General features: G+C 58.5%; 1 protein-coding gene across 2 annotated transcripts in view; it reads left to right on the top strand.

Moving 5' to 3' along the window:
- Positions 1-903: 903 nt before the first annotated feature.
- Wnt7b (Wnt family member 7B) overlaps positions 904-24,788 on the top strand; it is a 47,085-nt gene continuing 23,200 nt past the window's right edge. The window contains exons 1-2 of one of the 2 annotated variants that reach the window (XM_020184609.2): positions 904-1,113; positions 23,220-23,446. In XM_020184609.2, coding sequence (XP_020040198.1) covers positions 1,043-1,113; positions 23,220-23,446 — 298 coding nt within the window. In that variant the 5' untranslated portion in view covers positions 904-1,042. Of the gene's footprint in view, positions 1,114-4,734; positions 5,194-23,219; positions 23,447-24,788 lie in introns of those variants that run through there. The other variant, XM_020184608.2, reaches the window with a different exon arrangement.

Below are 24,788 nucleotides of genomic sequence, written 5' to 3'. Positions count from 1 at the left end.
CTAGTGTGTCCCCGTCTTTCATGTCCCCACGCTAGGTGAGCAGCGCTGAGAGCGGTGCTGGGTACTGGGGGTGGTCCCTCATCCAGGTCTGCTAAGGAGGCAGCGATGCCAGGACTGAGGGTGTGGCCTCAGAGGAGTCCGTGTGGATCATTTCTGGGGGTGGCGGGGGGTGTGCGCTTGGAAAGGAGATGGAGTGGGTGGTCTCTACCTCCTCCACTAGAAACTGGAAGCCAAGTGGCCACCAGGACCTGTACTGGTCGTTTCTTGGCCCCGATCCCTACCCCCACCCCCGCGGGCACAGAAGAGCGCAGGTGTCTCTTCCGAGCCTCCCCCTCCCTCGTGCTTCACCCCCACTCCTCCCACCCAGTCCTGGGAGGGAGATCGGAAGAGAGCCGGCCTGGGGAGGGGGGTCCAGGGATAGAAGCGTTTGTGTGTCACGGGGGAGGGAGGAGAAAAGGGAGGGGAGAGCCCGGGAGCGAGCGAGAGAGAGAGAGAGAGAGAGAGAGAGAGAGAGAGAGAGAGAGAGAGAGAGAGAGAGAGAGAGCGCTGAGAGAGAGGAGGGCGGGCGGGAGGCGGATCCTCCTACCTGGGGCGCGCTCGCTCGCTCGCGGCTCGATTGCCGGGGCCGCGAGTCACCTGGGAAGGCCGACAAGTGCGGACACATTGGCGGCCGCAGCGCACCGCGAGGCGCGCACGGCCCCAGGCGGCTGAGCCCAGTAGAGGCAGCGCCCGCCTGCCCTCCTGCCTGCCTGCAGCGCCTGGCCCCGGCCCGCGCTCGCAGGGCCCCTCGGTCGCTCAGCAGGGCTCCGAGATCGCGGTTCCCGGCCCGGGTCACTCCCCCGGGCGCACGCGGCAGCTGCGGCGCCCTGGGCTCACCATGGTGGCAACGCGTGCCGAGTGCCCGCGCGTCGTCCGCCGCCCGAGCCGCAGCGCCGGCTGAGCGCAGTCAGCCCGCAGACCCCCGGCCCCTGCCCAGCCCCTGCCCGGCCCGCACGTCCCCTCCAGCCGCAGCTGTCTATGGCGCAGCCCCCCTCCCTGGATCATGCACAGAAACTTTCGCAAGTGGATTTTCTACGTGTTTCTCTGCTTTGGCGTTCTCTACGTGAAGCTGGGGTGAGTATCCCTGAAGGCGGGGGCAGCAGCCCCGGGCAGAGGCAGCCGGAAGAGTTGCCCCGGGGGTCCCTGCGGGGATGTCAGGACCTCGGCTCCAGGGCTGGCCTAAGTGTAGGACCCTCGCCCCAACACCGCAGAGACGTAAACGAGGCCCCTGCGCACGGAGTGCTCCAGAGGGGCGCCGAACCCAGGGCGGGAGGAGGAAGAGCGGGGCGCGCGGGCGGCTGCAGCCGAGCCCGCGGGTAGCGGCGAGCGTGCCCGGCGCGTACTTTCACCTGTTTGGGCTCCAGGCCCCGGGGGTGGGACGCGCCTTCCCTCCCCCAGGCTGCGCTGGGCGCGGAGCCCGGGCCGAGCGCTCGCCGCCTGGAGGGCGCGTCGGGGCGGGGGTTGGGGGGCGTCCGGCCGCGGGAGAGGCCAGGGCGGGCGGGGGGCGCGCACCCCCTGCGAGTGCGCAGGCCGGGCACCCGCCGCGGCCCTTCGTCTCTATCCATCACCCGGACGTGTTGAAATTACCTTGACAACTCGTCCGGCTGGCTCAGGATGGGCCGTGGGGCCGGCCCGGCCGCCTCGGGCTTCGTCCGGGGCCCGCGCCCCCGCCCTCCCGGGGCCCTGGGCCCGGCCCCCTCTCTCCACGCTCCCCCTCGCGCGGCCGGGCGGGCGGGCGGGCTCCAGGCGGGCCGCGCTCGCTGTTCGCTGCGGTAGCAGCTCCGAGTCGTATTTCCACATTCCTGAACCCAGCCGAGTCCTTACCTGTTGAGCCGCGATCTCCTTTAGACAGAATCTGTCTCGGCCTCTCTGGGTTGGGGGGTGGAGGGGCGGTGAGGCCGAGAGGGCGTATGGTGCACCTCGCGCGGGGTGCCCCTCGCACCTGCCCGCGCCCCGAGCTCCTACTGTGCACCGCCTGCCACCCAGAGGCCGGCCGTTTCTGGGCCATGGGAAGGCCAGCGAGCAGACCTGTAGGAGGGGCGGGTTCCGGTAGCTGGGAGTCGGCTTCCCAGGCAAGAGGTAAAAACTCGACCTGAGAATCATCTTGTCCACCTCTTCTCTCCTCCGTCATTTTACAGGTGGAGAAACTGAGGCCCAGAGCCGGAGGGACCAAAGCTGGTGGCTTCAGATGCAGGGCTGGAAGCCCCGGTCCTAGCCTCAGCCATGCAGGCCTGGCGGGCGTGTCTGTGGCCGCTGGTGGCTCTGTTTATTGTAGGGCTGTGGGTAGGCTGTGTCCCTGGGTGTTTGTTTATGGAGGTGAGGGGTGCCCCGGTGTTAAGCCTGGTGGAGCTGGGGGTGGGGTGGGCAGGCCACTGTTTTCCTGACTCTCAGCAGGCTGTAGTGATCCTCTTGGGCCCCACAAAGGGATCAGCAGCCCTTCATGAGGCCCTGTCCCTGCTACCTGGCTCTAGCACTGAGGCCTTGACCGGCCCAGCTCCTAGCAACCCTAGAGTTGGGTGCTTTTGCTTTCTGGGCTTTAAGGATTAGGGAACTGAGTGCCGGAGGCCAAGTCACTGTCCACAGGCATCAGTGGCAAAGCTTTGGCTCTGGCTTCCACTGCTGACCACTCTTTCTAGCTCGATTTTTAAACAGAAGTCCTCAGAGAGCACTCCCTCCCCCTCTAGTCAGTGGGAAATGTTGTATACCCCCAGGGCCAAGCAAGAGCTGAGGTCCAGCCCAACCGGGGTTCCTCCTGCAGGTTCCATCCAGGGCTTGTGGGTCTGGATGACCTTCCTGTGCCTCCTGCTCCCTTCTATGAGTGGATTGCAACTCTGATTCCTCTGAACAGCATGGTGGCCAGCATTGAGTAGACAGTGGGTGAGGGAGACCTTGAGGTTCTCCCTGTGGCCCAGTCTGGGCTCCCAGGCAAGTATGTCCTCTTCTCTCTAGGACAGTATAAGAGAGGTGATGGTCAGATATCCCTTTGTGTGGCCCTGACTCTGCCTTGGAGTCCTGAGGGGGAGCTCCTCCCCCTCCTGTGTCCCATAAAATACACATCCCCCTGCCCCCAACTCTTGGGTTTCCAAAGCCTGGTCTCCAAAGATCCTGTGGAATGACAGGCAGGAAAGGCAGAGCCCCACCCTGGATCTGCTAAGGACAGGGGAGGGCAGGGTAGAGAGCAAAGTACCTCCCTCAGAGGCTCAAGTCCTACTTTTTATGTATGCTCTCTCTCTGCTGCACCACAGGGCGAGTAGGGGCAGCTGGGCTCTGATGTGACCTAAAGGTCAGGTGACCTGGGAGCCCAGTAGGTTGAGGAGATTTGGAGATCTGGGACCAATTTGCTCCCTGGGTCAGTCCTCCCATCACCCCAGACTGGTGCTTGGAGTGCTGGAGTGAGCACTTTATCGTTCACTCACTGGAAGAAAGGCTGCTTTTGGGAGGGGAGGAGTATGTGCCCCAATAAACACCCTGAGATAAGGGCATGGCATGCGCCCTGAGGATTCCTCCAAATGGTGTATTCTAGGACATCAGAATCTTCGCAGTTGGGATTTGGGATCATAAAAGTTCCAACCCCAAATCAGAGACTGTAGACATTAGGGGTATTCTGTGATCACAGTCCTTGAGCTCACCCCCCTGCAGGCTATGGGTCTTTACCTCTGCAAGAGGAGCCTTTCTCATCCCCACCATACACGCATTGCACACATGTGCCCCTCAGCCAGTGCACCTTGTACAGCAGCAGAAACCAGAACACAGCCCTCGGAATCCCAGAAAAGATGAGGTTGGATTCCGAGCAATTTCAAAACATAATGGCTTTGGGGACTGGAGCCAGGGTCACTAAAGTTCGAGGACCAGCCCTGCCCCAGGCCTTCTGCCTTTGTGTCCAAGAGAAGCAAAGGGGCCCAAGGACCCTGGGAGGAGAAGGGTGAAGGTGGAGGAGGTTCCTTCCTCCTGGATACTGAAGAAGAGGCTCAATGCCAGGCCTAGGAGCCAGGAAATCCACTCCTCAGGTGAACTGTCTTTTCTGCTGCCTTCCCTGCCTTGCACCTTTCCCAGCTACACTCCTCTAGAGGGACGTTCTGCTGCAGTCAGACAGTAGGAGGTGGGTCCCTAAGTCTGTGTTTCTAGCCTTTAAAAAAAAATACTGGAAGAGGGAAGTTTGCTTAGAAGAACCTGTCCTCTCTACACCTACCTACCCCAGCCAACTCCTCAAAGAAGGGTAAAAAATGTGGAGTAGGGAAACCAGCACCGGGGACCCCTATGGAGGAGAGCAGCACCTGCTGGGAGTGCAGGTAGGGCTGCGCAGGGCTGGTGTGCAGCAAGCCGCATGTGTGACTGACACCCAGCCTCTCCTAACAGGACCACGCAGGAAGAAGCAGGGGCACACACAGTGCATCTGCGCACACACACCTGCACCCTTACAGATCACCCACGCTCCCGCAGGCACACAAGGCACATGCAGGCACATGCATGCACACAGGAGCACACATTGCTGAGTGCAGTCCTTAAGAGGAGCACACGCCTCCGCGCGGTTACTCCATGGTGCTTTCCCCAAGGTGCGCTCTAGAGCGGTGTGGCTAGCTGAAGGTGAAGGTGAAGGTATCCCAGCCAGGGCAACTTGGGCAAACCCTGGGGGCGGCTCCTGCCGCACGCTCTGGTCAGCCTCCCCTTTAAAAAAACCCGCCCGCGGAGGAGGCGGATGTAGGGGCGGCCCGTCCAATGGCAGCTGCGCGCCTCGGGAGACTTGCAGACTTGAGCCAGAGCTAGCGACAGAGCCGATTCACACCCGACAGACGGACGGAGGGTCAGACTGCCGCCAAGGCACGCCCACTGACCCCGGCCCGGCCGGGTCCCTCATTCCAGCCCCTGCGCCCGCTGCAGCCCTAGATCCAGCGCGATGCGCGGCCCTGGAGGCGGGACGCGGGCGACCACTGTCCCCGGGCCCATGAGTCCTGGCCCCTAACGCCCGGCGTCGCCGCCCTGCCAAGGGAGGGCCGCGGGGACCCCGACCTCAGCTGGCGTAGGAGCCCTGCGGGTGGGGCCTGCCCAGCCCCGCCAGGCGAGCCGGCCCACCATGCTCCTTCTGTCGCCGCGCAGCGCTCTCCTCTCCGTCTATTGCCCGCAGATCTTTCTCCTCCTGTCCAGCGGCAGCTACCTGTGAGTGCCGCGGGCGGTGTGCGGGGTGGGCGGTTGGGGAGCCCGTGGCCTCCAGTGCTGGAGCAGGGCAAACAGCAGGGAACACGAGAACGAGGCCCCAGGGTGGGGTGCTGGGTGCTGTGCGTTCACAGGAGCTTGGAGACTTTAGGTCGTTTTGTCGGCCAGAGCCACCGAGGTACAGCACCTGGGGGACCAGCTGTGACAGTGAGATGTTCCCAGCTTTGGGGTTAGAGAAAGGGAGGTCTGAGAGCGGTCCTACCGCTCTTGTAGATCAGGCTGTGCGCACCGAGCGCGAGGGCCTGAGAGGGCAGGACGGCGCAGAGATGCCCTTCGCATCCCAGCCGAGTCCTGAACCAGCCGGGCACCCTCTCCCCACATTAACCTGCGTGCCGTGCCACACTAAGCAGACCCGCACGCGCACACTCGCTTTCCGGCGTACACACTGGCACACACGTGCACGCTGCAGCCCAGCAGACAGCAGTCAGGGTGTACACCGAAGTCGCTGCCGCGCTGGGCAGCCTTACCCCTGCCCGGGTTGACTCCTCACCTGGGGCGAGGAGGGCGTGCAATGTGCGCGGGCGGCCGCGGAGCGCCCAGGAATCAAGTCAAGGTAGAGGGAGCGCGCGCGCGCGTGTGCATCGGGTAGGGCAGCGCCCACCAGGCCACGGAAAGCGCCGGGCAGGGCCCAGTCCGGCCCAGCGAGCCGAGGGGGCGCGTCCGCGCAGCGGTGGCTTCGCTGGATTCCTAATGGGACGCATATGCTCTGGCCTCCGATTTAAAAAGAAGTTTGATTTATGGAACCGCCGTTTGGGGGAATTTAAGCTGGATGCTACTGATTAAACCTCAGAGCCAGCGCTCCCTCCCCCTCTCCTCCCCTCCCCCGCCCCCTCCTTAACACGCGGGCCACGTCCGGGGTCGCCTAACGCGGCCAGAGCGGGCAGCCGCCACCCGCCCGCTCCCTGCGCCACCCCCTCCTCCGGCGCGGCCGCAGTCCTAATAAATCGCCGCGCCCCCACCCCCTTTTAATAAAGACGCAGCCAATTTCTCCTCCAGCTCCTAGGAAATTACTATCCTACCAGTTTTCCTTCTATAAATAGTCGCGCATCTTGAAACAAAAGTTCGCAACCGCAGCCAGATGCTGCGAGGCCCGCGGTTTCCCCGGCTGTGGGACATAATTACAAGGTCCGGGCAGAGGGAGCGCTCCAGGCCCGGCCGGCAGCCCCGGCTGCGCAGGCATCGCCAGGGGCGGGGGTTAGGAGGCCGCCCCGGGGCAGGGCTCAGGGCCTGGTGGGCACCGCCTAATCAGTGGGAGACCCAAGCTAAGAAAGTGCAGGACCAGCGCGTCCTGCTTCTGGTATGTCTCCCCGAAATGAATCTACCAAGGTGGCCTCCTCTCTGGGGAGTTCCTGAAACCTCCCCCTCCCCCGAATCCTGGCGTCTCCATCTCAAGCCTCGCTGGAGACCAGGCAACTACTCTGCCTGAGAAAAATCCTCAGTCACTGAGGTTCCTGGGGAGGCATCAGGGGTGGAGGCCAGCTGTCCTCCAGCCTCCTCCAGACATGGTTTGGAGTAAGAGTCTGAGACAAGTGGGTAGGAGTGGACACTCTGCAGCAATTGAGGGGATCTCTGGCAGGTGGTGGCCAGTGTACCTCTGGATTCCCCAACTTTTCTTTTGGGGATGGCCCCTACTCCCTGCTTGTGGTGACCACCAGCGGTACCCACACAGGCTTGACCCCCGACTGCGTTGCCAACATTGTGGGCTGGAATTCTTTTAAAGGAGCAGTTTCCCAAACATTCCTGGGCTAGTGCTGGATCTGAGGGACAGTAAAGGAGCATGGGTCCCTGCCTTGCTCTTAGCATCTCCAGTCCAGTGCTAGTCCAGTCTGGTCTTGGGCCTTAAGGGGAGAAAAAGCCAGTTGGACCCTTCCTAACTGACTCAGCCAGAAGGCTTCCCCTACTCTGTTGGGAGGTGTGGGGCTAGCTGATGTGTAAGATGCCCAGGTGGGAGTGGGGCCCGGGCAGTTGGAATGAAAACATGCATGGGGGAAAAACCCTAGTTCAGTGTCCCTGCCCCTGTGGTGGTGGCTATGGCAGAATATGGCTGAAGCGACCTGTGGAAGGTGGTGGGGGTCAGGGTAACCCTCCCCTCACTGCCACCCCAGCACTTCAGGAATGCCCTAGGGGGCAGCCTCTGAGAGCTGAGGATGCCACAGCTAGGAGGAGTGCTGGGTGGAGGCTGCATTCTGGTCTAGAGAACTTTCCAGAAGGCATCCCTTTGCTCAGATCACAGACACTGGCGGACAGTTGATCCTGCCCCTTTCATCTGGGCTGCTCTCCCAGCTCCCAGTGCTGGGCTGTGGTCCGCACACAGCGAATCCCAGATGCATGCCTGGGCCCCTGCCACTGATCGGGTTGGACGGGTGTGCTGGCCTGGAAGGGCCCTGAGCCCCCACCGGATGCTGATCACAGCCCTGCTGTGTGGAAGGCAGCTCTGGCCAGTCCTAGGCATCTCCACGCCTATGTGGTCAGAGCAGGGACTCCCAGGGCTAGTGGGGATCAGCAAGAGTCCAAGGGAGACAGGTGGGAGCCACAGGCCACAAGGAAAGTGTTGGGTGAGCGGGCAGCCCCAAGCCAGGAGTCAGGTCCAAGCTGGGTCACTGTCCTGGGCAGGTCCCTTCCAGTCTTGGCTTTCCTCTCCCAGATGTGGCAGCTGGCTGTGATGACCCTCCCCCCCACCCCAGGTCTTCCGGTGCAGCTTCTCATGGTGACCGCCTGCTCTGGGGAGCCGAGTGACTCATGGGTGACAGGGTGGTTACTCACCGACCACCTGGCTGTAGGGGGTCTGGGGGAGCTCACCACTGCCCTGCCGAGGCTAAGCCTCTTCCCGGCTCCCACTGCGGCTTTGCCGGTGGTGCTGACCACAGTCCCAGAAGCTCTGTGGGATGACCCTCCATTGGTTGGGTCCCCCATGGGGGACGGATGGGGCTGTGACAGTCACCCACAGAGAGGAACAGCTCAAAGCCTGAAGGGTGGCATCCGTCCAGGTGTGGGAGGTCTCTCTGGACTTCAGTCTCCTTATCAGTTGCAGGGAGTGGAAGGCCTATCCCCACAGGTTCGGGTCAGGCCCAGGTGCCTTGGGATTCAGAAGCATGTGACATCCCATAGAGTGGTGGCACCTGGTGAAATCTTAACTCCCAGGCAGCCTCCCAGCTGGAGGACACACATGGAGCTTCTCTAATAACAGAAACTTCTCTCAAACCCACTGCTGCATGGCCCAGACTCACTAGAGAGGAAAGAGAGTTGCATTCTGGGACAAACTGCTTCCTCCCCTGCGTGGGGCTAGGTTATGTGCTGGGGCTGTAGGGGGATGGGCCCCATTCTAACTTGGTTTCCCTTGAGTCCTAGTAAGGCCAAGGGCATGTGAGCAGCCAGATCTAGGTTCACATTGCAGCTCCACTGTTCCTGCCTGGCTGTGTCCTGACCTCAGCTGTTTCCTCTGCACCAAGAGGATCATGGTCACACAAACCTCACAGGGTGGCCATGAGACTCAGAAGATGCAGGGCAAGTGCTCAGCTCAGTGCCTGGTGTACAGTGACTGCTCAGGGGACAAGTGGTCCAGGTATTAGGACAGAGGAAGGCCCAGAGGGTGACCTCAGCTGTTTCCTCTGCACCAAGAGGATCATGGTCACACAAACCTCACAGGGTGGCCATGAGACTCAGAAGATGCAGGGCAAGTGCTCAGCTCAGTGCCTGGTGTACAGTGACTGCTCAGGGGACAAGTGGTCCAGGTATTAGGACAAAGGAAGGCCCAGAGGGTGTGTTGGTTCAGGAGAGAGTAAAGAATTTTGGGTGTCTCAAAGGGTTTCCTGAAGGAGATGTGCCTAGACAGGGTTTTGAAGGATGGAGAGGTCAGACTAAACAAGAGAGCCTCATGGCATCTTATTGAGGGGAGTCAGTGTGCTGGGGTCCAGCTAGGAGGGCCTTTCCTGAAGGCATCCGGGGCCCAGGGTTTGGCCCTCTGGGCTCTAGACTGCTCATCCAGCTCCTCTACTCCCTCTCCAGAGAATTCTGCAGCCCAGAGGACACACTGGGGTACAGGGTCCTCAGGAGGCTCAGCGTGCTATGGGAGGTGTGCAGAGGGCCGTGCAGGTGGTAGCCAAGAGTGGTGTGATGTTGGAGGCTGCACCTGCTCCTCAAAACAGTGGGCACCTTCCTGTCCCTGCTCCAGCCTTGAGGGACAGGGTGGTCTGGGGTTACACTACTGTGGGTGCCTGGGGAGCCCAGCTCCTCTACCAGGGTTTGGACCACCGCCCTACCATCCAGCTGCCCTGAGGGTGATGGTGGGGGCTGGGCGGGGTGGAGGTTTTCATCTCCAAGACTCAGACCACCTGTCAGCCCAGGGTCAGGGTGAAGTGTCCAGAGCAGGGCCCCTCTGTGCAGCCTGTGGTCAGTCCACTGACCTCTCCGCAGCTCCCGGCAGCTCCTGACAGAGGGGATACAGTTGGTTCCCTGGAGGCCTCCATTTTGCATGGCCCTGCATCCAGTGAGGACAGGGCTCAGCTCCCCTCCCAAGGGGACAAGAGGCGGGAGCCCTCCCTTGTCAGATGAAACCCCGGGCCAGGACTCCCTCTGCTTGATGAAAGGGTCATTGTGTGGTGCGGGCCGCCCGCTGGCCAAGGACAAAACGGCCGTTTGTCCTCCCTCCTTGGTGTGGGGCTGGGGGCCTCCCCTTGGGCTGGCTGGTGGGGTGGGGGTGGGTACAGGTGTGCACCCTTCTCCCTCTCCTTCCTTGTCTTCTAACTCTGTCTGCCCAGGCCCCTCCCCCAGGCCTGCCCCCCACCCGGGCTACCTTGCCCTGCGCGTGGCTCCATAGTGTAGGCCAGTTTCATTGTTGACAGGGAGGAAGTGAGCAGTCTGGCCCTGGAGGCATACAAGAAGATGCAGGAGGGAGGCCAGGGATGCTGGGAAAAGGACCTGCTGGCCAGCACTTGGTGTCCTCAGTGAGAGGCAGCTGGGATATGGTTGGCGTTGCTGTGTATGGGGATGCTAACTGTCCCACAGGTGGAGCCTGTGACTCTGGCCACTGTGCCTTCACCAGCCCCAGTGCAGAGGTGGCTGCTGACTGCTAGGGTGGTCACAGCAGCCATGGCTAAGGCTGGGAGGGGAAGATGTCAAAATTTTACAGCCCCTAACTGGCCATTGTAGCCACAGATTTCAAAGACTCCCAGGGGTGGGGAGCAGAGCTGGGGAAGGGTCTGGGCAGACAAGCAGCTCCTGGAGCATCAGCAATAGTCCAGAACTTGAGTCGGCATCCCCAGGGAATCCCATCCCGTGACACCTGAGGGTCCCCATCATTTCCAGAATCCTTTCCCATGGAGATTCTGGCTTCAATCCTCCTAGTGCTCAGAAGTCCTGCCACTGTGCCCAGGAGGAGCTGCTCCAGGTGGCCAGGCCCTTGGAGGGAAGGAGCCCAGGCACAGAAAAGGGTGGACACTTAGCTTGCCTCCCCATAACAGGCTTTGGGGTGGTCAGGGTGCGGAGAGTGCTAAAACCAATTTAAAAGCCCTTTGGGGTCAGGCATGGTAATGCACACCTGTAATCCCACCACTCAGGAGGCTGAGGCAGGAAGATACGAGTTTGAGGTCAGCCTGGGCTACCTAGAGACCCTGTCTCAGAATGGACCACCTGGCCCAGGGACCTCTGACTGGGGACAGGGGCCAGGACACTTCTGGAGGACCCAAGTTCCCAGAAATGCCTGTTGTGTGTGGCTGTCATGTGCAGTCTGCCATTGCATGTTTCCTCTCTGGCTGCCAGCAAAAACGGGTTGAGACAGTGGTGGGTGGAGGGAGCGGGAGGTAAGAGCAGAGTACCATGCATGTCACCCACAGGTCAAGGTGGCTGAGACCAGATTTGAGCCATGAAGCCTCTCAGGCATCTTGCTGATGTGGGTTTCTAGCCTCCCTCAAATCCTTTTGCTCTTCTAACTCACTTACATTTTATAGGGGTTGAGAAACCAACTCATCTAGCTGGTTAGAAATGTCTGTTGACCAAGAGTCACTGAGGCCTGAGTTAGGGCTTTCTCAAGGATTTGGTCTACCTCTGTGTTTAGCTCTGGATCCAGAGGTGCAGCTGTCCTGGTGGATGTGGGAAGCCAAGAGACTTCCTGTTCAGGAGCCCTTCCTTCCTTGGCCTCGACCCAGGGGCGCTGAGAGCAGCTTGAACAGGGAGAGCAGGCAGCCCCAGTTGGCCCACTGTGACCTCTGTAAGACCATGTATGTTTGGGTATAGAGCAGTGGGGTCCTGGACTTGGCATGGCGGTGGATTTGTGGCAGCCTAGGGGAATCTCTCCCCTTTTCTGGGCCCTGGTTTCCCTTGGGTGGTGGGTCTAGATCTCCTTTCAGGGCTCTCCTGCCCCCCTCCTCTTCCCGATAGCCCTCCCTCACTCTGAGTTTGCTCTATACTACAGGCCCTTCTTTCCCCCCACTGTGCCTGTGAAGGAGACTGGCCAGGTGGGGTGGGGAAGGATAGCCTCCTGGCTTTCTTCCATGTCATTAACACAAAGCCCTGCAGCACCCACAGCGGTCCCCCAGCCCCCTTTATAGAGGGGGCAGACCAGGGAAGACCTCCAAAGGATGGTGACTTACGTGCAGCCCCGTGGGCCCAGGTTGGAGGCAGGGGTGGGGGTTGGACTGGGGACTGGACAACTTCCTGGCTCCCACTCAAGCTTTCCTAAGGTGACTTCACTGCTGGTGGGGTGGTAGGGAGTGCTGGGAATTTCCAGGTGCTGCTGACTCCCCCATCCACTGCTAGAACCAGACTTGTTACTCTGCTCTCTCTGTCACCTCCACGTTCCCCAGACCATCCTGTTTGCCCCATGGCCCAGGCTGGGCTGGAGGATGACTGGCTCCAGCTGCCACATACAATCCTGCTCCTAATGGGCTGAAGTGCTGGCGTAGCTGCACCATGGACCAGTCTTGGTCACTGCCCCAGTGGGGTTGGCATCCCCTTTGGTGGTGCTGCCTCAGAGGTGGAGCACCAGATTGGGTATTCCAGCCTTCCAGGATAACCTTCCTGAGCTTCAGGCCCATGAGATGGGCTGAGGTGCCAGGTAGCCAGAGCGTTGTGTGCAGGGAGCATGCCTGAGGGTGGCAGGACCAGCAGTCTCCATCAGCAGGCAGATGGAGAGAGCCCTGGACAGGGGCCAGCAGCTCCAGTTGCTCTGCACCCTGCAGGGACATAGGGCATGGGGGGACCCCAGGGATGCAGCCTTGGAAATGGCCAGAACTGCTGGGCTGAGAACCAGAGCTGCCCAGAACTCCCACCTGCCTTCTATCCGAACCACCCACGCCTGGAAGCAGGTAGGGACAGGTGGGGACAGTTGATGACTCCACCTATAGAGAAGTCTTCCATATGGTCAGCCCCACCTGAGGAGCAGCACTGGCAAGGACAGGGGCTGCCGTCAGGGAACTATCCATCACTTACTTCATTTCTGAGCCCTCCCAAAGAGGTGGGGAGCAGGGCTTGCCATCAGGTCTGACTGTGAGTCCAGAACCGCCTTCCATGATAGAGATTCCTACAGAGGGGCGGAGGTCAGCAGGCAGCAGGAGGAATGCTGAGGAGGCAGAGTCTGGAGCAGGGGAAAGGCTGCTTGGCTTGCTCCTGCTTCTGGATCTGATATCATATTGCTGCCAGGCTGCTTTGTGGCCTTGGACACGATGCTGCCTCTCTCTGAGCCTCTTCTATAAAATGGAAATGACGAACTCCTAGCCAGGCTGACAAGGTAGGGAGCAAGTGCCCCATCTCCCAGGCTTTCAAGCTGAGGCAGTAGGTAGGGAGGCCATGGAAACCCAGAAGGGAATAGTCCAAGAAGGTGGGATGAGGTGAGTGGTGGGGGAGCTGTGCCCAGGAGGCTTCTGGCCCAGAGGGGTCCCAGGATGGCAGAAGAGACCTGGGTGAGGGCACATGGGCCTGGCCCTTGGCTTGGGCTCACGCTGTCCTGAGCACTGGGTAGCCCCAGCAGGCTCCACCCTCTCTGGGATGTGACTCCACTGTTCCTGGAAGGAGGCCCCTCTAGGACTGAGGCCTGAGGCTGAGACCCAGCCAGGAGCTTGGCCCTGCCTCACAGTTTACAGAGGTAGTGACTAATTCACTATCCACTGCTCATGGGGGCTCAACCCCCAAACTCGGCTCAGAACACATCCAGTGTGGCCAGGAAGCCTGAGGCACTGGCCTAGCCAGGCGTATCCTGACTCCTGACTCCCAAGCTGACCCAAAGGCCAGCCAGCCCCCTCCCACCTGTTCCATCCACCCATCCATCTGTTCCAAGGTTTCAGGTTGGTGTCTGGCCCACTCAGGTCTTCAGGGCAACCCATATCCTATAGATCTGGCTCTAAGGGCCAGGCAAGGCTAAGAGGGTCTCATTCCTGCTGGACCTTAGCCAAGACTTGTGGCTTCAGATGCTGTGGCAACTCTAGATATGGGTGGCCCGTCTGTATCACGAGCCGCAGAGAGAAGGGCCAGCATAAGGCTAGAGGAGGGTATCCATATATCTCAGCCCATGACCTTTCTGGGAAGGGAGGGGTGGGATGTGCAGGAGTGGCAGACTTCTTGGAGGGGGAGGCACCTAGCAGATATGGAATCTTGTCTGGCTATTGGAGTGGAAGGGCAAAGATTTGGTCTGGTTGGAGTCAGAACCCGGGTGTGCTGTCATGGGCCTGCATGCCAGCAGAGATGCAGCAGTTTCCAAGGTTGGAGGTCATTGTCCCGAGGTCAGAGGCCACAGTGACTGGGTGGGGGCTGAGTGGACTCTCCAGCCCCCTCATCCCCTATGGCCAAGGCTCCTTGAGCCAACTCCTGGCTATGGCTTGCCCACCCCAGTGACTCCAGCCCTGTCCAGGACCCCCTTCTTGCTGCCTGTTTTCTCCCAGGCTGCCTGCTTTCTCTCCAGGGTGGGATCCTAGGATGCCAGGCCAGGAATGCCAGCTATGTGGAAGGTGGGAGGGTAGCCGCCCTCTGGGGCACAAGGGAGCAAGTGGACACTCTGCTCTCGTCCCTGGGAACACTAAGGGCCACAAGCAGTGGCCTGGAAAGATCAAAGCCAGCAGGACCAGAGTGAAGGGGCTGGTACAGGAGACCCTGCCCACAGCAGAGCTATTCTCCCCACTGGACCGATGGGTGAATTGAGGGCCAGAGAGGCCGGTGGGAGTCAGCAACTGAGCAGAACTGAAACCCGGATCCCACAGCCAGAGAGGCCCTGTTTAGGGTTCAGCCTCAGGTACCTGGGCTGTTGTCTCAGTCTCTCACTATGCAGAAGGAAACTGAGGCTTGGGCAGGGTAGGAAGGGGAGGAGTAGAGTGGTGGCCTCATTTTCAACAGAGCCCTTGCCTCCAAGTCACTTCTGGGTGGTCTCTCTCAGCCTCAGTTTCCCCCTCTGTAAGTTTGGGTTGGCAAGGCCAACCCTGAGCAGTACTGTGGGGAGGGGCTGGGACAGCATGGAGGGACATCCTGGGGTGGCACATAGAGGACCCTGCAGAGGAAGGGTGGTCCTTTTTTGCCTGTCCTTTCTACACAGGTGCAGGATCTGTGGTCCCACCCCCCAGGACCTTGCTCTGGTTCTTCTTGTTCAGGCCAGGAGAGAAGGGCCATTTCCTATAGGAGGGTAGACTGTTCCCAATTTTCAGATGAGAAAATTGAGGCTCATCAGCCCCTAGGTGATCTGTGTGGGCCTCCCCAGACCTGCACTCCCCACTGAGCTGGGCTGCCCCAGCAGAAAGTGGATTCAAGGAGGACCAGAAGAACAGTTGACTCAAGGGCAAGGGTCTTGACCACAGCTGTGACCCACTCAGACCAGTTCTGTTCCATTCTTTCTCTCCCCATCTCACAGACATGGGCAAGGGACCCCTGCTGGTACCCAGCTCTGGTCCTTGGAATGTCTGTCCCTTCCCTGCCCTCTGTAGCTTAGACTAGCAGCTAATGGTAGGTAGACAGGTGAGCAAAGCTCTGTGCTGGCGGCTTAGACCAATCTGCAGTCTGTGGTGGGTGGCTGGGGATCTGTTGAGTGACCCCAGTCCTGGAAGATATTCCTGTTCTCCCCATTTGACAGGCATGAACACTGAGGCCCACTAGCCTCTGCCCCACACTCTACCCTGTGGGGCTCCAGAGCCAGAGAAGAACTTTTCCACTCCTCAGCAATGGCAGGAGAAGCCATTGCTGCCCCTGCCCAACTGAGGGAGAGGTGCCAGGGCTAGGCGCCATCCTCTCGGGTCTTTGCTGGGTTGCTTCCTGGACAAGTGGACCCAGGCCCGCCTTCCTGGCCGATCACAGATAATTAGAACATTCTTTAAATATTTTGCCGGAGGATGCCCAAGAAGGAAAAATTACAAAGTGCCCTGGGCCAGGAGCGTGGGCTGGAGGAGCTGGGGCAGCTGGGCAGCCACCGGGGCAGGGAAGGGGGCTTGGCCAGCCTGTCCCCACCTCCCAGAGAGCTGGGGTGTAGGCGTGCCCATGTTCCCCCATCTGGCAGGGAGGAGGTTTGAGTCCAAGTCCTGCTCAGAGCCCAGTCAGGTGGGGATCCCTGCTCTTGGGAGTCTGCAGCTGGTGAGGGGGAAGACCCTGCCCCAAATGGCCTTTGGACAAGCCTGAGGTCAAGCAAAGAGTCCTAGGGTCCCTGGAAGGGGGTCAGAATCTACTGTAGAGAGGGCCTGTGATTGGGAAGCTCAGGTCTCAGAACAGAGTGCAGCAGGAACGAGGAACCGTGAGTAAAAGGGGCGAAGGAGAATCCTGGTGCCAGGAGTAGAAGGGACTTGTATGGGGGCAGCTTCATGACTGACACACTCCAGCCAATCTGCCACTCAGAAGCAGCCAGCTGCTGAGGATAGAAGGGGCTTGGACCACAGATATCACTATGGAGAGAGGGGTGGCCCCAAAAGGCAGAGCAGCCTGCCCTGGGGAAGCCTTCTCTTTATCCTGGTGAACTTGCTAAGAGGGTACCTGCTCACTGGGGAGGGAGCGCCCATGTCCTCAGGGCCCCGTTCTTGTCCTGGAGGCTCCAGTAGGAGGGGTTTGGGGCTCGAGGCCAGGCAGGCTCAGTCAGGGTTTCTGGAAGGTATTGGACCCTGCCCTGGTCCTTGCCTCAGAACATCGACAGCCTTCTTCGGTCCCCTCAGCTCAGGGGAAGCACCAACCCAGAAACTTGGGTGGGGTGGGCCACTGGTGCTCATGTTAGGGAGGGGCTCAGTGCAGAGAGGGGAGAGTAAGTGTCGGTCAGCTAGAAGCCACTGCCATTGTAGAGCCATTTGCCCTCTGTTGGGACATCTCTGTCCTGGAGCTGTGGTTTGTGGGATCAGTTGTTTGGGGATTTATAGAAGCAGGATGCTAGGGGTGGAATGTCTGGCTTTGTGGCTGTGGCCCCCTTGGGACATGAGCCTATATCCGTGGCTTTCAAGATGGCTGGAGGCTTCTTCTGAGTGCGAACCCAATCTCCATATTCCCAAGTAGCTAGGATTACAGAATTGAGCCACTGGCTTCTGACTTTATGGGTATTTAAGTGGAAAGACATAGTTTGTCCTGCCACTCGTCAGAGATCAATGCCCTGTTGAGAGGTCCTTTGGGGTGGCTTTACCCCATCATCCCCTTTTCTTGCCCCCTTCCTCCAAGGAGTACTGACCTGACACACATAGCTGACCCCACCATGGGGGGAAATCAGAGCAGAGCTGGTCTGTAACCCACGCTGAGGGAAAGGGGGGCACTACGACCACCCCCACAGTCCGCTGTCTACCCCACTGAGGGTGATCCCTGCCTCACCCTGCTGGTGCCTTTCCCAGAAAGGGCCACTTCCATCCCACGCACCTGAGCCTCCCACCTGCATTCTTCTATCTGCCATTGGTCCTTCATTCACTCACTCACTGGATGGTGACCACTGAGGGTCCTTTCCCCAACACCACCTGCAGTGGGGAGTAAGAAAGGCTTTTTGTCATCTGATGGGCCAGGACCTGTTTGGGAGGGTCCATGATTCAGCCTGGGCCTTAAAGACCCCCTCCCAGCTTGGTGCATAGGGTGGGGGGGCTTCTTTCCTTTAAAGCCCTGCAGGTGAGGCCTGCCCCCAACACAGCCTACCCCAAAGCCAGCCTCTGGCTCAGCAGGTGGACAGTGACCATGTCCCGCCCACTTCCAACATCTCTGAAGGTCAGAGATGAGTGTATCACAGGGAAGGACTGGTGACAAAGCCTTTGCTGGGAAGGCAGGAGATGTGGGTTGCAGATCCTGTTTTCCCTGCCTGCCTGAGCTCCAGCACAGGTAGCAAAACCTTCATAGATCCCCAGTTCCAATTCTGGGGAAATAATGATAGTAATATCATTATTATTTACTTGACCCCTAAAGCTTAGACATAGGACTATTGAGGGGACCCTGAGCCCAGTCCAGCCCAGTCTGCCTCTAGGTACTGAAAGGCACAGCAGCATGAAGGGCTTAGGTTAGACTCCTACCTGCCAAGGCAGACGTTAGAGGGGATACCTCCTAAAAGAAGCAGGAGTGTCCTCCCAGACACTGGGAGAGGACAGGACAACTCTTGTCTGGGCACAAAGGAAACACTGACCCCTACCCAGCCTGTGAGATGAGAGTGGCCACTAATGTTCCCTGAGGGTTTTGGAGGGGGAAGGCCCCAATGAGGCAGAGCGCAGTGAGCTGGCCACACGTCACCTGGATGGTATAGCTGTGTGTGAGTGTTGGTGGTCATAGGCTCTGCTTCTCCTGGGTGCTGACGCTGATGTGAGATCAGTGGGTCAGAGGAAGGGAGGATGGTCTGGAAATGAAGCCGGTGGTGGGTGTGGGGCTGCTGCAGGCTTGGGTTGCCTTCAGAACTGCAGTGAGGTGCCTGCTGATGCCCAGAACGAGGCCAGCCAAGGCAAAAGTTAGTGAGACCCCCATCTCAACCAAGAAGTAGGACACGTGCCATGTGCCTGTCCTCCCAGCTATGAGGGAAGTATAGGTAAGAGGATCATGGTTTGAGGCCAGCACCAGGCAAAAAAAACCCCATGAAACCCTACCTGAAAAATAACTAAAGCAAGCCTGGTGCTGGTGGCTTACGCCTCTTATCCTACCTACTCAGGAGGCAGAGATCAGGTGGTTCAAAGCCACCCTGGGCAAATGGTTTATGAAAGCCTATCTCAAAAATACTCAACACAAAACAGGACTGGTGTAGTGGCTCAAATGATAGCACACCTGCCTGGCAAACGTGAGGCCCTGAGTTCAAACCCCAGTACCACCAAAAAAAGAAAGAAATGGAACCGAGACCTCACAGCCAGAAAGAGGAGAGTTCAGGCGTCCTACGGAACACACCAGCATCAGAACTCTGTCTTAACTGCTGCCCCAGAGGACTGTGGGTGGGTGGCCTGGCACCTGGCCAGTCCTGCAGTAAAACCTCACACTCTTGCATTTCTGCCTCCATCTGTTGCCGGGCGGTGCCAGAAGGGGCTGGAGTGTCCTCATGTGTCTCTTATCCCTGCTCCAAGTCCCTCATCCTTGAGGAAGCCTGTTTCCTTAGGGATGCTCTAGCAGGTAGAGGGTTCTTCCTGTTACCCAGGAGTGGCCCCCTCTTGGCACAGTGCCCAGTCCAAACCCAGTGCCAGGACATTGCAGAGACCATGTCCCCACCAGCCCTTTGCTGGCCTCTAGTCTGAAACCAGAGGTCTTGTCCATAGCCCCTGTTGGCAGGGCCAAATCCCTTCTCCTCTGAACTCTTTTTTAGGGGCCTATCTCTGGCCAAGGGTAAGGAAAGTTTCAGACTCTCAGTGTAGCCCACTCCTCCTGGCATCTTGCCTGTGTCCTGAGGCCCCAGAGTGGTGCAAAGGGATAAGCCCAGAGCAGAACTTTCCATGGAAAAAGTCAGCAACAATTGCAAACACCCTCGCCAGGCTCCGTGTTCACAGGCCACTCAGCCTCCCTGGCCCCCAAGCCCCGGGTGCTTGGGCAGGCAGCCAAGGGCCGGGAAGAGGGTTTTCCTACTGTGGGTGAAAGCTGGGCTGCCTGCAGGGTGGCTTGCCGAGGGTGCTGGGGCATGCCTCACCCCCGGCCAACCATCCCAGCATGTAGCTGTGTTACCCACTGCCTGCCTCCCGAGGTGCCGCTTACTATATTCGGCTTTCTAATGAAAACCCTGAAAGTTGAAGGGATGGCATAGGCCAGGCTTAAGTGTGGTGGTGCCTAGCCTGCTCTGAGAGCAGCATGGTCAGAATGGATGGGGCACAGTGTGGGGAGAGCCCTGACCTCAGCCAGACCTGGAACACTGAACAACCTGAACCCAGAATGAATGAGTGATGGAAGGAAGGAACAACCTGAAGGATTTTCAGCCGGGTGTGATCACAGCACTCAGGAGGCAGAGACAGGAGGATTGAGAGTTTGAGGCCTGCCTGATCTGCCTGGTGAATTCAAGGCCAGCTTGGGTTACATAACAAGACCCTGTCTCAAAAAAAAAAAAAACCCAAACAAACAAAAGAAGCAGGCCTAGTCCCCACTCCAGTCCTTCTTCCAGGATACCTGTTCTGTGTGTTTCCTGGATCCACAGTTCAGCCTCCACCTGGGTTCTGGAAGCAGAGTCTGGGCTCTGAGCATGGCTGGTAGCCTCAGGCAGCTCCTTGGCCTCTCTGAGCTCCAGTATCCAGCCTGTAGAGGGAGAGGTGCACATTGTCACCAAAGCACCCCACAGTCGGGGTCAGTTTGCTTCCCCTTCCACTGGGTCGCACCCTGCATCTGGTGGTGTAGAAGTTCTGTGTATTGTAATAATTTTTAAAATTGTAGTTCAAATGCACACAAAAGAAAATTCACCACTTTAAAGTGTGTAACTCAGTGCCATTTAGTATTTTCACCATGTTGTTGAATTCTACATGAAGTACTCAGTGCCTACTCTCTCCTCCCCCAGCTCCTGGCAACCACAGATCCGCTCTCTGTCTGTGGATTTTCCCATTAAGATGTTTCCTATAAATGGACTCAGACAACATGTGGTCTTTTATGTCTGGCTTCTTTCTCTTAGCACCATGTTTTTGAACTTCCTCCACATTGTGACATGAATGAATGCTTCACTCCTTTTTATGGCCAAATAATATTCCATTCTATGGATATACCATGTTTTGTTTTTATCCAGTCATCCGTAGATGGGCAATTGGGTTATTTCCATCCATTGGCTATTGTGAATAGTACTGCTGTAAGCAGTTGTGTAGAGGGTTTTGTTTAGACACCTGTCTTCAATTCTTTTGGAGCTATACCAGGAAGTGGAATTACCAGGTAATATGTGACTTTTAATTCTGCCCAAATGTTGTCCACTGTGGCTGCCCCGTCTCACATCCCACAGCAGTGTGGGAAGACTCGGTTCCTCCCGTCCTATCAACAGTCGTTATTTTCCAGCTTTTTCGTATTTGAATCATCCCCATCCTAGTGGGTGTGACATGGTTGCTTGCTGTGGTTCCCAGATGCACTTCTATGACGGTGCACCTGCCTGTGCTGTTTGCCATTTGTGCATCTTCTTTGGGAAAACATCTCTGAGTCCTTTTAAAAACTGGGGTTTTGAGTCTAGAAGCTGTTTCAGACGTGATTCTTGGGTATTGGCTTACTCACTTACTCATCCACCCATTCCACAGAGGCTCAGAGGACCCCGTGCAGGCCGGCCTCGGATCCACCTGCTGTCTGGCAGGGCAGCTAGGTGAGGCAAGAGTAGCCAGGGGTCTGAGGGAGGAGTTCTGGACTCTCACAGGTCCAGGTGCCTGCTGCTGGCTTCCTCAGTGCAAGGATGCAAAGGTGGGAACACAGTGGGGCTTTTGCTGGGAGAGGCACATCCCAGGCGAGGGACCCAAAGGTGGGAGGTGGAAACTAAGGGGGTCAGGAGACCTGTTGTCAGAGTTCAGATCCCCAGAGCTATCTAATTCTAGGCAGAGGCAATGGAGCTATGGACAGGCAATGAACTGGAGAGTGACTTGGTCACATCTGGATGCTGGTAGGGTTGTTGGTGGAAAGCTGCGTGAAGGCAGGAGGGCAGGACTGGGACCATGGCAATATCCCTTTAGGGTCCTCATAGTCTGGCCTGTGTCTGAGCTCTCTCCCCCAGCAGGCAGTGGGGTCTTCATGTCCCAAGCCTAGGGAGTGTCTTGTAGGTCTGGTACCCAAAGTAGCTCTGACCTACATTGGTGGCAGGTGCCTGACAGGTTCCCATCCAACTCATTTCCCCAGCCTGGCTGATCTACAATTACTTCGGGCTGAATTCCCCAGATTCCAGCCCGCTCCCAGCCCCACCCACCCAGATGTCCTTCTGCAAAGCCAGCCTGGGGTGTGTCTGCCCATTGTGCCCGTGGGAGACCCAGGGGGGTCTTTGCCAGATTAACGGGTGGGGCAGGCAGGCGGGCCCTGGGGATTGAGTGTCACTGCTGGCTACAGCACGTGCTGAGGGCTCGGGCCACACGGGGACTGTCCAGCTGCCTGGGGAGCTCAGCACCCTGGAAAAGCACTGACTCAAGTCTGACAAAGAGGGCCAGCAGGCAGTGGGTAGGAGGAGGTTCCTCCCCACAGTAGGGGCCCAGAGGCTGATCACCAGCTTTGGGGATCCAGGATGGTCTCTCCTACCCCCCACTTTGCTTCTCTCTAAGTAGGCTGGGTCTGTTGTTCTGTTGCCAGACCCTGTTTTGAAACCAGCCTTCCCCTCCCTCTAATTCTATGTTCTTTTTCTGTGTGCAACAGCTGTGGAAAAGTTAAGAATGACCATAGGGCCCAGCAATTCCACCCTAAGTGCGAGTCCAAAAGGCTGAACATAAGGACTCCGACAACAGTGTGCACGTGTGTGTTCACTGCAGCATTGCTCACAGTAGGCAAGAGGTAGATCCAAGCCAGGTGTCCATCGTGGTGGATCAACAAACCTGCTGTGCAATGGAATATTATTTAGCCTTAAAAAGGAATGTAGCACTGATGCAGACTACAAAGTGAATGAACTTCGCAAATGTTTTGCTAATTGAAAGGATCCTGGCGCAAAAGGCCACGTGTATTGTAAGATTCCATGGAATGCCCAGAACAGCAACTCCGTGGGAACGGAGATCAGATTAGTGGCTGTTAGGGCTGGGGGAGGAGGGACTGGGAGTGCCTGCTAATGGGTACGGAGTTTCCTTTTGGGGTGATGAAAGCAACTTGGAACTTGATAGAAGTGGAGTTTGCACAACACTGTGCATGCACTAAAGACCGAGGAGCTGTATACTTTAAAATGGTTAATTTGATGTTATGTGAATTTTGCCTCATTACAAAAACAAACAAACAATCAGGCAGACAATACCTAAGTGGAGAGTGAGCTTCCAGCCTGAGAGCTGCCAGGAGATTAATTACACAGGCAGCCTCAGGGCCCAGGAGGACGAGGCTGGCCTTGAATATGCAGCACCTGCCAAGCGTGGCACCCAGTAGGTGTTCAGTTCACATCCATTCCCGTTCCTCCTGAGCGCACCCAGTCACCCAGGACTGCGCGAGCGCTCCTGGTGCTTGTGCGGTGCTGGAGGGGTTGGGGGCGGGGCAGGGGGCGGGTCAGGCAGGTGCTCTGTATGCCCATGTTGTGCATGTGGAAACTGAGGCTCTGAGTGCCCTCCCCCGGTCACACATGTGCCGGAGCGGAGTCTGTGCCTGCTGAGCTCAGCTCCCAGCTTGCCTGGCCAGGGAGTCATAGGTTGGAGAGGGAGCAGGGGTGGACCAGGTGGTGGGAAGGGCCAGTGTCTGGGAGCTGAGTGTGCCTCGCTGGGACAGCTGTGGCCCTTGTTGCACTGTAGGATCCCAGGTGGTACGATCTGTGACCTGAAGTTTCTGAGTGCCTGTCAAAGGTCTGGAGAGTGTGGCTCCTGCATTCTGTGGGCTGTGTGGAGCTCTGAGGCCGGGAAGGCCCAGGCGTGGAATGACCCTCGAGGCAGGGGCGTTGTTCCCTGGTGGGTAAAACTTAGCAGGAGAGGAGATGGAGAAGTGGGGCAGGGGCCACCTGCAGGGTCTCACCGCCTGTGTCCTCTCCTGCCTCACAGAGCACTGTCGTCCGTGGTGGCTCTGGGAGCCAACATCATCTGCAACAAGATTCCTGGCCTGGCCCCACGGCAGCGTGCCATCTGCCAGAGCCGGCCCGATGCCATCATTGTGATAGGGGAGGGCGCGCAGATGGGCATCAACGAGTGCCAGTACCAGTTCCGCTTCGGCCGCTGGAACTGCTCCGCCCTTGGCGAGAAGACGGTCTTCGGGCAAGAGCTCCGAGTAGGTAAGGGCACCTCCGGGCTCACGGGCTGGCCATCGGGTCAAAGGGCTAGCAGCCTGGTCACTCACCCACCAATTGAAGGCCAGGCCAGGCTGCCCACCTCAATGTCCTGGCCATGCCTCCACTGACCAAGTCCTTTGCCACAGCATCCTGTCCCTAAGGCTCGTGGGTTGGGCAACGTGGAGTCTGGGACAGGGTAAGCATTGATGGGAGCCAGTCTGTGTGTGTAGACTGGAGTCCTGGATCTGGGCCGTCAGGTCAGGGGGCATTGTCCAGTGTGGACAGAGTGTGGGGGGGAATGCAGCCTAGTGGGCAGGGTGTGCGCTGGGGCACTTAATAGCTTTGCAGACCTAGGCTGTTGCTCCTGTCTGTGCCTCCATTCTTATCTGGAAAGCAGGGATAATGTGCTCTCTCCTGGGTGTGACTGTTGGGGCTTGATGGGAACTGTGGCTGGCCTCAGGGAAGGCTTAAGACACTGTCCTGTTCCCTGAAAGGTAGGTATTCCAGACAGAGGAAACTGGGAGCCTGTGGATCTGCTGTGGCAGGAAGAACTTGACGGCTGGAGGGACAGTGGGTGGCTGTGTAAAGTGGAGTTGGACTGGGGAAGAGGTGGGCCTCGCCTCTAGGACAGCAAGCAGTCACTGAAACATGTCAGGGGGTAAAGTCCCTGCTGTCTTGGGGGCCATGTGGCAACTCCTGTTCTCACAACCCTGGGGGTAGGGTACCCATTTCATGACCTGGTTTTGGATCCAGTGCTGTGACCATGAGCATGCCGCTCCGGGCTGCTATGGAACTGTTTTCTCATTTGTGGTGTGAGTTCGAGCCAGCAGGTCCTTGTCCAGGTCCCCTGTGCATACAGTGGGTGCTCGGTACACTGCTGTTGGATGCACCAGTGGGCATCGTGATTTCAGTTGCCCTCCAGGCTGTGGCAAGGATCAGACAGGGAGCCCAGCACCAGGCTTGCAGGTTCCCCAGCCTGTAGGCACGGCACAACCTTCCCATCCCAGAGGCCCAGGAGCCTGGACCCACCAAGCAGGGCTGCAGCTGTCAGGACCCAGGCCAGTGCTGGCTCTGCAGGGTTGGGAACGCTGGTGAGGGGCTGGGGGTGGCACAGGGGAAAGCCCTTGGGGGCCCCTTTGTGGTGAGCAGCCGTGGGTGGCACCTGGCACAGCCAGGAGGGTGGCACCACCCCCTCCCTGGGGCTCTGCCACCCAAGTGCAGCTTCTTCCCTCCAGGTGCCAGCTGAGAGGGTGGGGAGGGCATCAGCCTGGCTGCCTACTTTGGGCCAGCTGCCCACCTGCCCACCTGCACCTCAGCCCTGAGATGCCAGACTGCAAGGTTGCCT

The sequence above is a fragment of the Castor canadensis genome, chromosome 8 (genome assembly GCF_047511655.1).
Source record: "Castor canadensis chromosome 8, mCasCan1.hap1v2, whole genome shotgun sequence".
Classification (NCBI taxonomy): Eukaryota; Metazoa; Chordata; class Mammalia; order Rodentia; family Castoridae; genus Castor; species Castor canadensis.
Note: the sequence above shows the minus strand (reverse complement) of the source record. Positions and strands in the feature narration are given on the sequence as shown.